Genomic DNA, 20,989 nt, shown 5'->3' on the forward strand with positions numbered 1-20,989 from the left:
GCTGAGATGTCATAACAGAAAGTAAAAGCAATTATTGCACTGACAATAATCTGTTTCAAACTTGCTGGATAACTAGCGAGGGAGCTGTGAAGACAGAGACTGGAGCTAGGAGCAGATAGGGATGGGGGGGGGGGTTAGAGAGTTTGTGGGCTAAAACTGTCACAGCTTGAAGTGAAAGTAAAAACTGTCACAGCTCACAATGAAATTACATGGCAGGCAGCAGCTGTCATTTTGACAGGCTTTTAACTAGTTGATGGATATTCCTGTTTGTCCTGCAGAGATGGAGGTTCACCGATAAAGGAATTGTTACTTCTATGTCTACGAAAATATCGCTCTGCCATCGATGGTGGAGGTCCACCAGAAATGCACGTTTTTATGCAACCCCAGCCCTTACTCTCAGTATGTACAGTCCTCGCAGTTTAGTGTTCTGTTACAATGACTCACTGGTGCAAGTCCCTGTTGTTTTGACACCAGCTTCACATTTCAATATATCTTGTTTTTGAATATCTAGAATAGTAGATTTGGCTGAAATAATGATGTCCAGTTATATGATAACAGATAGAATTTAAATTCAATTTTATTTCGCACTGATCAATGTTGCCGTTTACATGTATTCACTTTCTACAAGCGTGGTTAGTTAGTTTGTTAGGAGAGAATTGTAACATAAGACTGAATGGCTGTTCAGATCAGACAAGATTAACATCTGTAACATCTGATTATTTGCCTATTGTACTGAGGCCAATGTGCAGAGTCCATAGCGCCATCTGCTGACCAGCGAGGAGAATACATGTGCTGTCACTGGTGAACTGAAGCAGGTCATTGTGGGACGCCTTTATTCACCGAGGCTCTTTCTGATACGGGAGCTGTAGGGATCAAATAGAATATTTATTGTTAGCTCAGCCCCTATTGATACAAGACAGGTAAACGGGTGTTTCAGCTTCTCACGATAATTACTGAATGAATAGAAATGGGGAACACTTTGAAACTAAATATTGCAATAACTTACCATGTGTGACACCATTTCACATTTGTCATGAGTTTTAGTATTCCTTGTTACTAGAACGTTTTCTACAGACAGATTTATTACAAATATATTTTAGTCTAATAAGCTTCTAAAATATTTTATTGTATTGTTTTCAATGCGGCTTGTTCCCGGGACACAGACCATGAGTTAACCCGGGGCTACCCTAGTTACATATGGGTGACAACCCATGTTATATCGGGTTGTCACACTTCCTACCGCACTTTGGTCTTCCAGTGACCTGGGTCTCTCATGGAGATGGTGCTATCTCCAAGTGCTACTGTCCCCGGCCAATCCAATTCCTTTTAGGTGAGACCCTGATCATCAAGACCTAGGTTGCACCTTTCAGACCTGAGGTGGGTCATCAAGCCGGGTCGTGGACGCAGGACTGTCAGCCTGGCTAGTACCTTTCAGTCATAAGGCGGACCAAGGTTGATACACGTACAAAAACCTGTGTTTAGGCTTATGCCTGAAAAGGGGGGGGGGGGGGGGGTAATACAGTATAACTATACTCATTTAATGGCCCTATGGTAGCTCCACCCTTGTATATAACACATGTAACAGGGAAGGTGGCCCCTCTCAGCTCTGGGCCCTATAGCAGCTGCACACCCTACACTTATAGTAGTTACACCCCTGTATATAACACATGTAACTGTGACAGGGAAGGTGGCCCCTCCCAGCTCTGGGCCCCATAGCAGCTGCACCCCCTGCACCTATGGTAGCTACACCCCTGTATATAACACATGTAACTGTGACAGGGAAGGTGGCTTCTCTGAGCTCTGGACCCCATAGCAGCTGCACCCCCTGCACCTATGGTAGCTACAGCCTGTATATAACACATGTAACTGTGACAGGGAAGGTGGCCTCTCTCAGCTCTGGGCCCCATAGCAGCTGCACCCCCTGCACCTATGGTAGCTATACCCCTGTATATAACATATATAACTGTGACAGGGAAGGTGGCCCCTCTCAGCTCTGGGCCCATAGCAGCTGCACCCCTGTATATAAAACATGTAACTGTGACAGGGAAGGTGGCCCCTCTCAGCTCTGGGCCCCATAGCAGCTGCACTCCCTGCACCTATGGTAGCTACACCCTTGTAGCTTAAATTGTACTTTGTAGTTACCTGATAAAAACCTGTGACCCTTATGAATATGTATATACTTATATAACCATTATGAGATCCAAGGGTCAGGACTGTCGCACCAGTATCAGACAGTTAGGAGACAGATTTCTTGTTATTGTCCGTTTGGTGCCCGATCTCTTGTGCTAAGTGCATTTACAAAACATCTAAGAGTAGACATTAAACTCCGTTAATGTCAGTCTAGTATGAAGTGAAAATTAATAGCAGTAATGTACAAAGCATATTATTATTATTTGAGGGGTATTGATTTAGCGGGAATATTACATAGCTGCAAAGCAGGCCTGTCACCTGTGCATCACTGCCCGCTGCACCGATAATTATATACATTCCGCAGCTGTATCGCTTCCTCTGCGCCAGCATTAAATTAGCCAATTATTTAGCTGTCTGAGTTCTATTCTACCCTGAAGAACCCGCAGATTTCTGCAGCTCCGTATAGATGGCATTTTTGCTTCGGACGCATGCACAGTGCAAAAAGAGCAGAGCTGCAGACACTTTTCCTACGACTCTGAGTCTTATAGCACAATGAAGCAGACATGAGAGAACGGCGGTATGTGTGCTAATAGCTGCAATTGGCTTCTACACAGACTGTATTATTAATGTTACATTTTCCAGAACTGCATGACACATCCACTTTAAGCTGACAGTAGTCGGACTGGCAATATTCCATGATGCAATTATCTATCATTATTTTACTGCTGGTGATTTATGTTCCTGTGTGATCAAAGGGGGAAATGAGATACTGTGTACAGCGCTTGCTGTGTATTATATCTGCAGAACTAACCCAAAAATGGCTTTGTACAAAATAATGTTACTATAAAAATTGCACTATAGCCATCAATGCTCGCAGCAGCTTATCATATGCGATTCTTAACAATGCAAATGCAGGAGGAGATGCATACCACCCCCGGCCTGCATGCCACCCCCCCTGCCTGCATGCCACCCCCCTGCCTGCATACCACCCCCCTGCCTGCATACCACCCCCCAGCTGCATACCACCCCCTGCCTGCATACCACCCCCCTGCCTGCATACCACCATACCACCCCCCTGTCTGCATACAACCCCCCAGCTACATACCACCCCCTGCCTGCATACAACCCCCTGCCTGCATACCAACCCCCACCTGCATACCACCCCCTCTCTGCTTACCTCCCCCTGCCTGCATACTACCCCCTGCCTGCATACCACCCCCCTGCCTGCATGCCACCCCCCTGCCTGCATGCCACCCCCCTGCCTGCATACCACCCCCTGCCTGCATACCACCCCTGCCTGCATACCACCCCCTGCCTGCATACCACCTCCTGCCTGCATACCACCCCCCTGTCTGCATACAACCCCCCAGCTGCATACCACCCCCTGCTTGCATACAACCCCCTGCCTGCATACCAACCCCCGCCTGCATACCACCCCTCTCTGCATACCTCCCCCTGCCTGCATACAACCCCCTGCCTGCATACCGCCCCCCAGCTGCATACCACCCCCCTGCCTGCATACCACCCCCCAGCTGCATACCACCCCCTGCCTGCATACCACCCCCCTGCCTGCATACCACCATACCACCCCCCTGTCTGCATACAACCCCCCAGCTACATACCACCCCCTGCCTGCATACAACCCCCTGCCTGCATACCAACCCCCACCTGCATACCACCCCCTCTCTGCTTACCTCCCCCTGCCTGCATACTACCCCCTGCCTGCATACCACCCCCCTGCCTGCATGCCACCCCCCTGCCTGCATGCCACCCCCCTGCCTGCATACCACCCCCCTGCCTGCATACCACCCCCCTGTCTGCATACAACCCCCCAGCTGCATACCACCCCCTGCTTGCATACAACCCCCTGCCTGCATACCAACCCCCGCCTGCATACCACCCCTCTCTGCATACCTCCCCCTGCCTGCATACAACCCCCTGCCTGCATACCGCCCCCCAGCTGCATACCGCCCCCCAGCTGCATACCACCCCCCTGCCTGCATACCACCCCCCTGTCTGCATACAACCCCCCAGCTGCATACCACCCCCTGCTTGCATACAACCCCCTGCCTGCATACCAACCCCCGCCTGCATACCACCCCTCTCTGCATACCTCCCCCTGCCTGCATACAACCCCCTGCCTGCATACCGCCCCCAGCTGCATACCATCCCCCTGCCTGCATACCACCCCCTGCCTGCATGCCACCCCCAACTGCATACCACCTCCCTCCTGCATACCACCCCCCTGCCTGCATACCACCCCCTGCCTGCATGACACCCCCTGCCTGCATACCACCCCCTGGCTGCATTCCAATCCCCTGGCTGCATACCACCCCCCCCACCCCCCCGCCTGAATACCACCCCTCCCCTGCCTGCATACCACCCCCCCTGCCTGCCTGCATACCACACCCTTGCCTGCATACCACTCCCCGCCTGCATACCACCCCCTGCCTGCATACCAATCCCCTGCCTGCATACCAATCCCCTGTCTGCCTACCACACCCCTGTCTGCCAACCACACGCCTGCCTACTACACCCTTGCCTGCATACCACACCCTTGCCTGCATACCACACCCTTGCCTGCATACCACCCCTGCCATGATTTGCAGTTGCACATGAACATTGCATTGATGAATGCACCTCTGCGACTGCAGTAAGTCTAACCTTAGGCTGCCTGTCCTAGGGTGGTTTATGAGGTCCAGGAAACAAAACAATTTGTCCTCCTGTCAGTGTCTCATCGAATATACTTCTGTCTGCGACTAAGAAACTTACTGAAAGAGTAAGTGGCCAAGAAGCCCTTTTCCTGCACGGAGGAGTCACTGTGAAAATACACCAGTAGGGAACGGGAAGTCGATGTAAAATCCAGTGTGGGAAGAAGGCCACATTTCTTCCTCTGTCTGTGACCATCACGAAGCAGAAAATAATCATAAGAGCAGTTTGGTGACGATTCCAGGCGGAACGGGGTGACGCGGAGCCTGATCTGGAACCACAGACACCGTAACAGAGAGTCTTAGGCAGGATGCTGGTCTGGGGATTTATTATATACATACCCACAACATTATTACCTGATACACACGCTGATCACTATACACAGGTCACACCAATATCCCACACCTGGTACACACTGATCACTATACACAGGTCACACCGATATCACACACCTGGTACACACTGATCACTATACACAGGTCACACCGATATCACACACCTGGTACACACTGATCACTATACACAGGTCACACCGATATCACACACCTGATACACACTGATCACTATACACAGGTCACACCAATATCCCACACCTGGTACACACTGATCACTATACACAGGTCACACCGATATCACACACCTGGTGCACACTGATCACTATACACAGGTCATACCAATATCCCACACCTGGTACACACTGATCCCTATACACAGGTCACACCGATATCACACACCTGATACACACTGATTACTATACACAGGTCACACTGATATCACACACATGTTATACACATGTATCCCTATACACAGGTCAAACAATCCTGATTTGCAATTACAAATATACTCATGTCACACTGATCTCACAAATCTGAGTTCCAATGATCACTATACAGAGGTCACATACTATACACAACTATTACACACCTGACACCACTGGTCATTATACAGAGGTCACACTGAAATCCCAAATCTGATAAACACTATCACTTACATATGGGCATACCCCATGTCCGTATGTGCAATAATACATATCGACCTGCTTCTCGGAGAACTGTAATCCTCCGCAAGCCGTCATTTACCATTGTGTGAGTCTCCATTTATATCCCCTATTTAAAGCTCTACGAAGAACCACGTGCAATTCCCTGGTACTTACCTTGTTCCTAGCAGGTGCTGATAGGACCCAGACGCAGTTAACAGAGTTGGGGTATTTAGCAGGAAATCCTGGCGATGAGAAGTTTCCAGTTGTGTTGGTTAAAGTTGTCCCACAATTTACTGGAATGGAGAAAAGACATATAATTAATAATAATAAAAGGTGCAGGGCCTAATTAACCAATAGGCTGCTGCCTGGAGCGCTGGGAGAGGGACACAGCGCCGGCCCAACAGAGTGTGCTGGGATGGAAGCCCTTCCTGGTGCCGCTGGAGTTGGCGCCAAGTAAGGTTTCGGGAAATCTCTCTTAGGAAGCGTGGGAGCAGCGGTGCATTCTGGGATTGCTAGATCAAACAACATCAAAGGGACTTTTTGAGGGTGGGCGGGTCCGTGTGATGTCAGGACATCATACCGTAGTGGCGCAATGCTCCTCTGGGAATGTTTCGGATAACCAGGATATCTTTATGAGGCCCCATGGAACCTGCTGGGCCCTAGGCAGGTTCCTAGGTGGCCCTGAAGCCTAAACCTTGGCAGTAATTGGCAATATAAATTGTATGCAGGGGGATTAGGATGTGGGAGGGGAGGGTTAAGTTTAGTCTGCAAGAGGGAGGGTTAAGGTTAGGCCTGAGGTTGCCAACCCTAGTCCTCGAGAGCTACCAACAGTGCATGTTTTGCAGGTCTCCTCACAGAATCACAAGTGAGCTAATTAGCTCCATCTGTGTATCTTTTAAAATGTGTCAGTGATTAATGAGTGCAGCTGTGCAGCAGCTAGGTTGTCTGAAAAATGTGACCTGTTGTTAGCTCTCGAGGGCTAGGGTTGGCTACCACTGGGTTAGGCTGTGGGAGGGGAGGGTTAGGGTTAAGCTGTGGGAGGGTTAGGCAGTCCGGATGCCAGTTTTCTATGGGATTGTATATAAGAAGATCCGCAAAGATGGAGTTGGCCCAATAACTTCAATTAGGCCGCCCTGCCGGGGATTATGTAATTACAACTATGTGGATTTCATTTAATCTATTAGTGTGATAGGGGGTCAGGGTGGTTTATGTTACAGTGAACGGATAACATTTTAAAGCCTGGTTTACATGAACACAGCAGGGATCACTACCAGTATAGGGATACACAGTTATGCGATATAAGGCCAATTGGGGCACAGCTTGTACTCACCGGAATTGTATATGGCCTTAAAGTCGATTCCAATCCCTCTGCTGTCTAATTCTAGCCTCAGCAGGTTCCCAGAGGCCACTTGCCCCAGTGGACGCACATTTCCGCAGGTCTTCTGGAGTAGAACAGGGGAGTTTGTGCGAATTCCGTCATACACAGTAACTGAACCCTGCGCACAGCCTGGAGAAGACTGGACAGCGAACGATTCAAATTGCAGGAAGACCTGAAGAGGAGGAGGAGGGTCTATGAGAGGAAGGCTACGTCTCAACTGACTTTTATTTACGAGCGCTAGGATGAAGATGGGCCGGGCGGCTGACATCCTTTGACGTCAGCCACTTGCCCCCGGCGGGCATCGGCCCATCTGAGCTCCCATGGGAACTCCCAGCGTTTTCATAGTCCAGCACCGTCACCGGCCCCGGCACTCCCTCTCTCCCCACAACAAATGGCCCGGTGTGTGTGTAACTTGCCAAAGCTGTTCGTTGCATGCACAAGCCCCAACACATCGGAACGGGGCCAAAATTGCCCCGTTCCAAGTGATTTAGAATTAGGCCCTTAATTCCACTAGCCCTTGCCCCCGCCCCCCAACATATATCCCGGTACCTTGCCCTCCGGAACACGGATCAGCCACACACATGTGGAAATGTTTGGATGCTGTTTGGACTCCCATGAGAATGTGCCCTGAGCGTCTGGTAACAGGTAACTGCAGACATCTGGATGGAAACATGTTCTCTTATTATCTGACCACTGATTCGCCAGTAAATTATCATCATCAGCCACTGTGTGTGTGTGCGGCTGCTGAGAGGTCAGTGTGGCAAGTATTAAGCACCCACCCCAGCTGGTCATGGAGGCAGGGCAGTGCCACACCATCCTCGGCTGCTGCTGCATGGTAAATGTTCACAGTAAATGCTTTCCTGAGCTGGTGTGGGCATGCTCCCTGTCTGGTCACACCCCTCTCCTGTAACGGGAACGGCAAAAGTCTGGGTGGCCCTGCCTACACGGACACCAAACACAGCATGTTGGCATGATCAAAATGTTTACAGTGGTGATTATAAAGTGAAAATGGGGAATTAAAAGTAGGGACTTCCAACATCATAACAATTTATTGCCACACATGGTGGCAACAGTGCAAGCCAGAGTTGGAACTATCATTGGTGCAGTGGGTGCATTGCGCCAGGGCCCACAGCTGCACCTGTCACCCACTGTTTTTCCTTGTCACACTCTGCCTCCCCTGCTACCCACTGCCGTGTTGCATATTGTGAACTTGGGTTGGGGTGGAGGAGGGGCCCAAATTATATTTTTGCACCTGGGCTCACCACCCACAAGTTCCGCCACTGGTGCAAGCTGTAATCTTCTATTAGGATAGAAGATTCAGACCTCCTCTGTACACCATGTGACTTGCGTTGTAGGATTTAGCGGGATCTATTCACCCGGGTATATATTACAAGTCTTAAGGTGCCCATACACTATGCGTCCTCTCTCCTCAGAGAAGTAACATCCATTCCCCCTTCAGCCTCCCGGACCCGCCCCAGGCGGCAGGATCCAACGCGATACTTCTGCATGTGATATATCGCATGTGGTCCCCTTTCCCCGCCACCGGGAGAAGTCCGACCCGGAGTATGTATAATCTCCAGCTCCGATTCGCACGGGACACGTGCTATTAGGGGTGAATTTGCACAATTTCTCGGCCCGATCCGACGGAATCGGGTGAAATCAGGCCCAAATCGCATAGTATATGGGGCCTGTAATCACACAATATTACAAATGCTCCCACAACTTAACTGCACTGGAAGAGTTTCTTTATCTTCACTACATCCATAGAACTTAACCCAACGCGCTGACCAATCACAGCCTGCGGGTCCCCGGTAGGCTCAAGGGTCGGCTTCCCAGCGTCACTCGCGAAGGCGAATCTACAGCAAGCACAATATATAGAGATGGAGATGGTCTGTGTATTGCAGCGATGACAACAGTGTCCAGCCGGGAAACGTGGCAAATCGGTGTAACCCGGCAAAATGGTTGTGACCGATACATGGCTGAGTGGTATAGACAATAAGGCATACATTTACTAAAGCTTCTAAATCTAAAAAGTGGTGATGTAACCATAGCAACCTATCAGATTCTGTGCAGGGTAAATACTGGCAGCTTTATATTTTTATAGATTTCAGTTTGAACACACCCAAATATGTCTCTCTCTGCACATGTTACATCTGCCCCACCTGCAGTGCAGCACGTTTTTTTTTCCAAGTCTGTGTGTTTTTTTGTTTTTGCTTTGCTAACAAAGGCCCAGTGACCATTATTGAACCAATAGGAGATCAGTAACTTACTTGCCGTAGTGCAAAACCGACAGGTAATCATAGGGCACTCCTAGGTTTTGGGTGCTCATTTTGTAGAAATTCCGTTCTTTGTCTATGAGGAAAGATCACAACGATTGGAAACAAATGATGGAAAATGACAGAGACGTGGTTTATTATTATACGTATAGGGGACATCCATACCAGGAATGATAATCACCAGATAAAACGGACGTCAACAACGGACTACTGGAATAATTGTGTATCATTTTCGTTGGAACAGATTCAGTGCTGGAACATAGACTTAAGGTGCCCATACACTAGTAAGATTTATCTTACTGGTTGGAACAAAAACATGGTTATGGATGAGTGACAGTTTGTCAGTTTTCCAGCATTTCCACGCAAATGGTCAACTGTCATTTGCTCTCATCCATAACCATGTTTTTGGTCCAACCAGACAGATCTGCAGATAAATCTGCGTGTGTATGGCCACCTTTACTGATATCTGTAATTGGCCAGAAATCGGGGCACGTTGTTTGGCCCTAGCGGTTATGAAGCATTTTCTGATTAACCCTTTGAGTGCCAACATCTCTTTGAGCAAATTATCTGCTAAAAATGTCAGCGTCCCTCACATTTATTATATCAATTCAAATAAAAAAATGTTGTGTAAAAAAAAATATATTTCCTATATAAGGTAATTACATGTTATTATGATGAATAAAATATGTTTGCGTGGCAATTTTCACACCTATTTTGAAAAAAATCCACTTGGCACTCAGAGGGTTAAACTTCGGGTCACGTCTGGGTATGACTGGATGACCCGAGTCAGTCTGTGTGGGCAATTATCCGCTCATCCCTCCAATAGGCCCCGATGTGATCCAGACACGCCATTTAAGCCTGACTTAGTTGCCTTGTGTAAGTACAGGTTTGATGACAAAAGCTGCGCTCTATTGGTCACAAATGGTGAAGGCACGCCCATTTATGTAAATCCCCTAGAATGGGTGCGGCAGCGTTATACAAGGGGATTCGGACTGCAGTACACAGGCATATTACATAAATAAGGGTGTGGTACAGGGGTCCGACAGTCGGGATCCCGACTGGCCGGACTCAGACAGCATGGTGAGTGCAACTAAGCCCTTTGCAGGCTACGCGAGCCACCTATTCTATTCTCCCTCTATGGGGGTCCACGAGGGAAAATAGCCGACGGCCGTCGGGAACCAGGCTGTCTGTGTGTTAGGTAAATGCCTGTCGGGACCCCGTCTGGCACCCATAAATAAAGACTGCTTGGGAGGGGAAGGGGAAGCCGGCACATATACTAATACATATACTATACATATACAGCTTGTCATTACAAAAATAATGTTGTGTCTATTTCTCTAAACATTACAGAGGCGCCAATCCACTTCTAATAATCTGCTCTATCCCGGCATTAGCTGTAATGATTTACAGTAATGATGAGGGCCTGGTACAGGGGGCGCATGCAGTCCTGCTTGGTGCTGCGTCTTCCCTAGCAGTGGATCTAAGTAGATCTGAGTGGATCTGAGTGCATGGCCAATGATGCAGATGGCGTTTATTTTGCAAAAGGACGACCACTGCTAACTTCCCAGGTCCGCTGCGCGTGTTTAAGGACGCAGCATCGGATCAACATGGCGCTGATGGCTGTTACCATCGGACATCCGAGGAACTATCTGGCAGCTCAGGGTGACTGCCACAGCTAGGCTGCCGAAGCCAGTAATCCGCCACCGAAGAGGAAGACGCTGGTTTGGGCATGACCCCAAAACACCGCAGATATGCAGCTTGTCAATAAAAAAAAAAACATCAGTCATTTGCAGCCAAATCAGGGCTGAATCAGGATCTTGGGGGTAGATGTATGAAGCAGTGATAAGGGAGGAGAAGTGATAAAGTGCCTGGTACTTTATTACCGGCCAGTCAGCTCCCGACTGTCCCTTTATAAACTCAACCAGTAACTTAACAGTCAGGAGCGGATTGGCCGGTGATACAGTACCAGGCACTTTATCACTTCTCCTCCCTTATCACTGCTTCATACATCTACCCCCATGTTTACATGACATACGGTCGTATTGTCGACAGCATTTAGGTGGACAATCATTAGGTCGACACCGTACGGTCGAAATGTGGGAAGGTCGACTGGGTTATATGTCGACATGGGTCAAAGTCGACAAGTGTCTAGGTCGACATGGGACAAGGTTGACATGGGTTTAGGTCGCCATATGCGTTAGGTCGACATGGGTTAGGTTGATGTGTCGTTAGGTCTACATGGGTTTTTTCACAGTTCTTTTAGCCGACAAGTGCCGACAGGTCCATGTGCGACACGCCCACTAGGGTGCGGTGGGAGAATAAAATACTGTGCCCGAAGGGGCTGCTGTTGACTTCCAACTGTGTCCATGTCGACTGTGTCAACATTCGGGTAAAAAAACAGTGAAAAAAACATGTCGACCTAACCCACGTCAACCTAACGCATATGTCGACCTAAACCCATGTCGACCTTGTCTCATGTCGACCTAGACACCTGTCGACCTTGACCCATGTCGACCTAGAACCCTGTCGACCTTCCCACCTGTCGACCCAACAGTGTCGACCTAATGACTGTCGACCGAAGTATGGTCGATAAAACGATGCACACCCGGTTACATACGGTACCTGCTGCGATGGGCAGACAGTAACTACCATAGCATATACACGACACCGTTTGCGTTCTGTCTCAGCAGCATTATTGCAGCACAGATCAGGAATATCTGCACAAGAACCTACAAGCTGCCAGTAACTACCATAGCATATACACGACACAGTTTGCATTCTGTCTCAGCAGCATTATTGCAGCACAGAGCAGGAATATCTGCACAAGAACCTACAAGCTGACAGTAACTACCATAGCATATACACGACACAGTTTGCGTTCTGTCTCAGCAGCATTATTGCAGCACAGAGCAGGAATATCTGCACAAGAACCTACAAGCTGACAGTAACTACCATAGCATATACACGACACAGTTTGCGTTCTGTCTCAGCAGCATTATTGCAGCACAGAGCAGGAATATCTGCACAAGAACCTACAAGCTGCCAGTAACTACCATAGCATATACACGACACAGTTTGCGTTCTGTCTCAGCAGCATTATTACAGCACAGAGCAGGAATATCTGCACAATAACCTACAAGCTGACAGTAACTACCATAGCATATACACGGCACAGTTTGCGTTCTGTCTCAGCAGCATTATTGCAGCACAGAGCAGGAATATCTGCACAAGAACCTACAAGCTGACAGTAACTACCATAGCATATACACGACACAGTTTGCGTTCTGTCTCAGCAGCATTATTGCAGCACAGAGCAGGAATATCTGCACAAGAACCTACAAACTGACAGTAACTACCATAGCATATACACGACACAGTTTGCGTTCTGTCTCAGCAGCATTATTACAGCACAGAGCAGGAATATCTGCACAAGAACCTACAAGCTGACAGTAACTACCATAGCATATACACGACACAGTTTGTGTTCTGTCTCAGCAGCATTATTACAGCACAGAGCAGGAATATCTGCACAAGAACCTACAAGCTGCCAGTAACTACCATAGCATATACACGACACAGTTTGCGTTCTGTCTCAGCAGCATTATTACAGCACAGAGCAGGAATATCTGCACAATAACCTACAAGCTGCCAGTAACTACCATAGCATATACACGACACAGTTTGCGTTCTGTCTCAGCAGCATTATTACAGCACAGAGCAGGAATATCTGCACAAGAACCTACAAGCTGCCAGTAACTACCATAGCATATACACGACACAGTTTGCGTTCTGTCTCAGCAGCATTATTACAGCACAGAGCAGGAATATCTGCACAAGAACCTACAAGCTGACAGTAACTACCATAGCATATACACGACACAGTTTGCGTTCTGTCTCAGCAGCATTATTACAGCACAGAGCAGGAATATCTGCACAAGAACCTACAAGCTGACAGTAACTACCATAGCATATACACGACACAGTTTGCGTTCTGTCTCAGAAGCATTATTGCAGCACAGAGCAGGAATATCTGCACAGGAACCTACAAGCTGCCAGTAACTACCATAACATATACACGACACAGTTTGCGTTCTGTCTCAGCAGCATTATTGCAGCACAGAGCAGGAATATCTGCACAAGAACCTACAAGCTGACAGTAACTACCATAGCATATACACGACACAGTTTGCGTTCTGTCTCAGAAGCATTATTGCAGCACAGAGCAGGAATATCTGCACAAGAACCTACAAGCTGCCAGTAACTACCATAGCATATACACGACACAGTTTGCGTTCTGTCTCAGCAGCATTATTACAGCACAGAGCAGGAATATCTGCACAAGAACCTACAAGCTGACAGTAACTACCATAGCATATACACGACACAGTTTGCGTTCTGTCTCAGCAGCATTATTACAGCACAGAGCAGGAATATCTGCACAATAACCTACAAGCTGCCAGTAACTACCATAGCATATACACGACACAGTTTGCGTTCTGTCTCAGCAGCATTATTGCAGCACAGAGCAGGAATATCTGCACAAGAACCTACAAGCTGACAGTAACTACCATAGCATATACACGACACAGTTTGCGTTCTGTCTCAGAAGCATTATTGCAGCACAGAGCAGGAATATCTGCACAATAACCTACAAGCTGACAGTAACTACCATAGCATATACACGACACAGTTTGCGTTGTGTCTCAGAAGCATTATTGCAGCACAGAGCAGGAATATCTGCACAAGAACTTACAAGCTGCCAGTAACTACCATAGCATATACACGACACCGTTTGCGTTCTGTCTCAGCAGCATTATTACAGCACAGAGCAGGAATATCTGAACAAGAACCTACAAGCTGACAGTAACTACCATAGCATATACACGACACAGTTTGCGTTCTGTCTCAGCAGCATTATTACAGCACAGAGCAGGAATATCTGCACAAGAACCTACAAGCTGCCAGTAACTACCATAGCATATACACGACACAGTTTGCGTTCTGTCTCAGAAGCATTATTGCAGCACAGAGCAGGAATATCTGCACAATAACCTACAAGCTGACAGTAACTACCATAGCATATACACGACACAGTTTGCGTTCTGTCTCAGCAGCATTATTACAGCACAGTGCAGGAATATCTGCACAAGAACCTACAAGCTGACAGTAACTACCATAGCATATACACGACACAGTTTGCGTTCTGTCTCAGAAGCATTATTGCAGCACAGAGCAGGAATATCTGCACAAGAACCTACAAGCTGACAGTAACTACCATAGCATATACACGACACAGTTTGCGTTCTGTCTCAGCAGCATTATTACAGCACAGAGCAGGAATATCTGCACAAGAACCTACAAGCTGCCAGTAACTACCATAGCATATACACGACACAGTTTGCGTTCTGTCTCAGCAGCATTATTGCAGCACAGAGCAGGAATATCTGCACAAGAACCTACAAGCTGCCAGTAACTACCATAGCATATACACGACACCGTTTGTGTTCTGTCTCAGAAGCATTATTGCAGCACAGAGCAGGAATATCTGCACAATAACCTACAAGCTGCCAGTAACTACCATAGCATATACACAACACAGTTTGCGTTCTGTCTCAGAAGCATTATTGCAGCACAGAGCAGGAATATCTGCACAATAACCTACAAGCTGACAGTAACTACCATAGCATATACACGACACAGTTTGCGTTCTGTCTCAGAAGCATTATTGCAGCACAGAGCAGGAATATCTGCACAATAACCTACAAGCTGACAGTAACTACCATAGCATATACACGACACAGTTTGCGTTCTGTCTCAGAAGCATTATTGCAGCACAGAGCAGGAATATCTGCACAATAACCTACAAGCTGACAGTAACTACCATAGCATATACACGACACAGTTTGCGTTCTGTCTCAGCAGCATTATTACAGCACAGAGCAGGAATATCTGCACAAGAACCTACAAGCTGACAGTAACTACCATAACATATACACGACACAGTTTGCGTTCTGTCTCAGCAGCATTATTACAGCACAGAGCAGGAATATCTGCACAAGAACCTACAAGCTGACAGTAACTACCATAACATATACACGACACAGTTTGCGTTCTGTCTCAGAAGCATTATTGCAGCACAGAGCAGGAATATCTGCACAATAACCTACAAGCTGACAGTAACTACCATAGCATATACACGACACAGTTTGCGTTCTGTCTCAGAAGCATTATTGCAGCACAGAGCAGGAATATCTGCACAATAACCTACAAGCTGCCAGTAACTACCATAGCATATACACAACACAGTTTGCGTTCTGTCTCAGAAGCATTATTGCAGCACAGAGCAGGAATATCTGCACAATAACCTACAAGCTGACAGTAACTACCATAGCATATACACGACACAGTTTGCGTTCTGTCTCAGAAGCATTATTGCAGCACAGAGCAGGAATATCTGCACAATAACCTACAAGCTGACAGTAACTACCATAGCATATACACGACACAGTTTGCGTTCTGTCTCAGAAGCATTATTGCAGCACAGAGCAGGAATATCTGCACAATAACCTACAAGCTGACAGTAACTACCATAGCATATACACGACACAGTTTGCGTTCTGTCTCAGCAGCATTATTACAGCACAGAGCAGGAATATCTGCACAAGAACCTACAAGCTGACAGTAACTACCATAACATATACACGACACAGTTTGCGTTCTGTCTCAGCAGCATTATTGCAGCACAGAGCAGGAATATCTGCACAATAACCTACAAGCTGACAGTAATGACACAAGTGTGTTTGCACCTTGGCTGATGTTTCCCCAGTTAATGCGAATGTACTTGTCTCGGTCACTGCGACACTGCTCGTGTTGGAATCCCAGGGCATGAAGAAGCTCATGTTGTATTATACCCCAATGCAGGCACCCTGTTTTCATGAGGGAAAGGTCCTGTGCACCCCCCACACGTCCAACGTACGACCAGCACCTATGTATGAGAGATAAATGTGATACCAGCACCAGGTGCACCTATTACTGATCCGATGCTACACGTGTCTACCAGACAGCCTCATTTATCACAGGGAACAAAGCAGTCCGGATTATGGAGGCGATTCAGTAACCTTTAATGGGCAAATCCATGCTGCACCGCAGGTGGGGCAGATGTAACATGTGCAGAGAGAGTTAGATTTGGGTGGGGTGTGTTCAAATTGAAATCTAAATTACAAACTGAAATATAAATAAAGCAGTCAGTATTTACCCTGCACAGTAATAAAATACCTCACCCAAATCTAAAGCCCCCCCCCCCCACATCCACTACTGCGACTTCTCCGATATATCCTTGGTGCAGCACTGACAGTCACTGGCTTCGACAGTCACAGCACATTGTATCGGAATTGGGGGATAAGCACATGGGATTTGGGCCCTTTTCATCTGATTCCTCTGCCCGATGCCTCGGAATTAGATGAAATGGCCAAAGTCGCACAAGTAGATTTGAACTCTCTCTGCACGTGTTACATCTGCCCCACCTGCAGTGCACATGGTTTTGCCCATCAAATAAGAGAGATCTTGCTTTTGAGATCCTTACTAAATAACCCCCTATATCAGGAGCTACAAGAGTCACTAACTATCGGGCAGATATAACAATGAGTTATATTCTTGTTACCACTCGTCACAAATGTTAAACGATGCTCCAGCCAATCACCTCCTGTCTTGTGAAACATTACAGGAACTGCATGGAACCAGGGCCGTCTTTCCCATTGGGCTGAATGGGCAGTTGCCCAGGGGCCCAAGGATTGTAGGGGCCCAGCCCACTGGGGAAGACGGCACTGCTCTGGGGAATGGCGGTGGGCGGCTGGGATGCAGTCAGCGGCTGTCAGCGGCGACTCAGCGGTGGCGGCGGTGATCCAGGCAGCGGGGGGCTGGGATCTTGATGTAGCAATCTGGGCGGCATATGTCGGGGATGCTCCGGGCAGCAGCTGTCAGCGTTGTCCATACAGGCAGTGGTGACTCAGACCTTGCTGTAGCGCTATTTGCCGCCGGGCGGGAAGCGCTGCTGATTCTGAAAATTCTGGCCGGACGTTGATTGGCCGGATGCTCAGCCAATCAGTGTCCGGCCAGTCTTTTCAAAATCTGCAGCGCTTCCTGCCCGGCAGCAAATAGCGCTACATCAAGTTCTTAGCGAGCTGCCTGGACGGACAACCGCTACATCAAGCTCCCAGCCCCCCCCCCCTGCTGCCTGGATCACCGCCGCCACCGATGAGTCGCCTAGACAGATGCCGCTGACAGCTGCTGCCCGGATCCCCGCCACACAACTCCCAGCCCTCCTCTGCTGCTGCACATAGGTGGGTGGAGGGGGGCCCTAAAAATTATTTTGCCCAGGGGCCCAGTAGATTGTTAAGACGGCCCTGCATGGAACACTGCGATGTGTAAGAGGGTCAGCAGCAGGGGTGTAACCAGAACCTCATGGGCCCCATAGCAAAGTACCCTCATGCCCCGGACAGTCCGGGCCCCATAGCAGCTGCACCCCCTGCACCCTCGGTAGTTACACACTGGTCAGTCTTCAATTACTGGGACGGTCCTGTTGTAAAGGGGACTGTTGGGAAGTATGAAACTGATTATCTGGAGAACCATTTAAAATTTGTAACAAGCTAACAATACATAGAACAAAAACATAACTAACTATATATATATATATAATAATAACATAGCTACTGTAAATATACATAGAACAATAACACAGATAACTATACATATAATAATATAACAATAACATTAACAATACAGATAACACGTGACGAGTGATGTTATGCAGCCACCGAGAACCACCCCGGAAATGGACCGAAGACACCTGCATTGTCCGTACGCTTACACATCCCCTCCCATGAGTCCGCACGGGTCCAAAAAATACCGCTGGGTGTTCCCCTGTCCACCCCCCATATCTCCCACTATGGAGCAAACAGCCCAGCGAGTGTGAAATTCGCCAAAGCCATTCAGGGTTTGCAAACCCCAACCACCAGGGACGGGGACGAATTTGTCCCGCTACGAACGAGTCTGAATCGGCCGCAGCTTACAGTAAATAATTATTTTCCTTCTTAGCTGCAGATTATTAGGGTTTGTACTGTGTTATTATTAACAATTAGGAACATTTGAAAACCATCCGGTATAAAAGCTGGGATTGTTCCCGGACGACAGTGACAGTTGGTGATTGTGTTAGAACATACTGGAGTGCTGCATTACGCCTTTGTCACGATGAGACATATTGTATGTAGTCATTGTGATAAAGCAGAGACACTGGGCTATATTATCTGCACTACAGCGACACACTGCCATCAGATATCCATCTCTTTGATACAATGATTAAAATAATCTACCCGCCATTGCCTGCGGCCAATTTACTGTTATGAAAGTAGAATGGTGTTTAATGAAGCGCGCGGAATGAAAGGGCCGAGTACTGAACCCAATTAGAGAGAAGGAGCCTTTGTCATCGCTGGGCATCATCGCTATCACTGCCCACACTGGGAACACGCAGTCTGCGCACTCATGTTTTCAGCTGTTAACTCTAAGAATGGTCATTATGTATCTGTCCCTAGTACTGTCGCCAGTTAACTAATGAACGATTTACACATCTTTCTGCATGAACAGAAATCCAGCATTATAGACGCTATTCAGCCTAAGATTAGGGATGGCCATCGACCATCGATGATACAAAATAATTGATGGTTTATGGCCGATGTAGAATAGCTTTGCCATCGATGGGGGAGAACCAGATGGTACACAGAGCATAGCTAAGGGGCTGGGACGCAGAGCATAGCTCCTCCCCTGACACCCGTGAAGCCCTGTCCCTGTGTTTTGATTGGACTACAGGCCAATCAGTGAAAGACAATGGATGACCATCGATAGGTAAAAACATTGATGGTCATCCAGTGAATAGTGTGACATTATCGATGGCAAAGGCAACGACGGCCATCAGTAGCCGATGGTTAATAACCATCGATGTTCCCCATGGAAGTAGTCTAGTAAGAGTGCCGTGGGAGTGTAGTGAATCCGTTGTGCGGATGGAGATTGGACAACTGTCTCAGGCAGATCTTTTGTAGTCAGGATACAATCTATTGATGATAGCTGCGGACAGAAAAAGAGTGGGCGGCCAGGCCCTACCGCCCAATGGCAGGACTCATATAGGGGGGTGGATAGTTGCATTAACATGAAGGAGTAAGCAGCCTGCAGTCACTAATTGGAGAAGGGGCAGCAGAGGTGTCTACCATTTGCTAAAATAGTAACAGTGCAATATTCTAAACCGAGGACCTAATAGACAAATGCATTTTATTTACAGTGAATTAAATACATATAAATATTTGCATGCGGATTTAGCGTCTGTTTCCTTTTGGTTAGTTTTCATGCAAGTAGTGGTGCCTAAAATCAGTGGTCTAGTCCAGTAGGAATGCAGCGTGCCATGAGCCTCGGCGAGTGTGATACAAGTGTGTCTATACGCATATTTGACCCGCAGACCCGCACATTCGTAAACGGGGCCATTATGAGAATACATAATTATTTATCTGAGAAAACAGTCATTATTTATCTCCATGGCGACAAGTTCCTGGTCATCTGATATCTGTACATCACTGGAATCATTAGGATTCCAGTGATGAGCCATGTACTCACCCAGGAAAGGGCTGGATCCTCAGGTAATCGGGTTCCGCGTTGCGTGGAATGTACCGTATACACGTCAGAGCGCTCACCTCCTCCATGGCGGCTCGGATCACCTCCTTTTCCTCAGATGCTGCAACACAAAATACAGGTAATGTCATGGCCGGCGGCTGCATGCCCAAACCGAGCAGCACTGAAATGCTCTGTCAGGTGCCATCTAGTGGCCATTGGTGTGCACAACAACTGAATTCCCCCCGTAGAGGTGAGAAACAGCGATAGATTTTTATCACATAGGCTATGAGATTGCTATTCAGTACTTAGATATTTTTTTTTTGTTTGTTACAGGGTTGTGTCTCATATGTTTGGATGTCACTTCCCTGCCATATGACTTAATAAAGGTCCCTTATATCCCTGGAATATACAGTATGTGTCATATTAATGTTTGGAATGTTAGTGCGTAACGCTACATAATCCAATTACAGACATTACCAGAAGAATGCAGATGGCAGGACAATTACGCCTGAGTCACAGACCACCGTGGAGAGAGGGTAAGCGCAGCTGCTCCTCAAGGTTATTCAACCCTATCTTTAAAAAAAAACCTCAGGACTAACGGTACGGTCATCAGTCCCTCCTGGGTTTGGATCTCGGACTCAGTAGTAGTCTCATAGAAACATAGAATGTGACGGCAGATAAGAACCATTTGGCCCATCTAGTCTGCCCCTTTTTTTACCCTTCATGTAATCTCAACCCTTTTTTAATCCTTATTTCTTTGTAAGGATATTCATATGCCTATCCCAAGCATGTTTAAATTGTTCTACTGTCTTAGCCTCTACCACCTCTGATGGGAGGCTATTCCACTTATCCACTACCCTTTCT

The 20,989-nt window shown here is 47.6% G+C and overlaps 1 protein-coding gene across 2 annotated transcripts in view; it reads right to left on the minus strand.

The window, feature by feature from the left end:
- Nucleotides 1-589: 589 nt before the first annotated feature.
- LOC146045509 (hatching enzyme 1.2-like) overlaps nucleotides 590-20,989 on the minus strand; it is a 30,147-nt gene continuing 9,747 nt past the window's right edge. Inside the window, exons 5-13 of one of the 2 annotated variants that reach the window (XM_083164379.1) lie at nucleotides 20,129-20,246; nucleotides 16,279-16,457; nucleotides 9,467-9,548; nucleotides 8,925-9,052; nucleotides 7,746-7,855; nucleotides 7,149-7,368; nucleotides 5,993-6,111; nucleotides 4,903-5,110; nucleotides 590-863 (exon numbers count right to left, since the gene is read on the minus strand). In XM_083164379.1, coding sequence (XP_083020505.1) covers nucleotides 817-863; nucleotides 4,903-5,110; nucleotides 5,993-6,111; nucleotides 7,149-7,368; nucleotides 7,746-7,855; nucleotides 8,925-9,052; nucleotides 9,467-9,548; nucleotides 16,279-16,457; nucleotides 20,129-20,246 — 1,211 coding nt within the window. In that variant the 3' untranslated portion in view covers nucleotides 590-816. The remainder of the gene's footprint in view (nucleotides 864-4,902; nucleotides 5,111-5,992; nucleotides 6,112-7,148; nucleotides 7,369-7,745; nucleotides 7,856-8,924; nucleotides 9,053-9,466; nucleotides 9,549-16,278; nucleotides 16,458-20,128; nucleotides 20,247-20,989) is intronic. The other variant, XM_083164380.1, reaches the window with a different exon arrangement.

Source organism: Crinia signifera, chromosome 11 (genome assembly GCF_055691185.1).
Source record: "Crinia signifera chromosome 11, ASM5569118v1, whole genome shotgun sequence".
Lineage (NCBI taxonomy): Eukaryota > Metazoa > Chordata > Amphibia > Anura > Myobatrachidae > Crinia > Crinia signifera.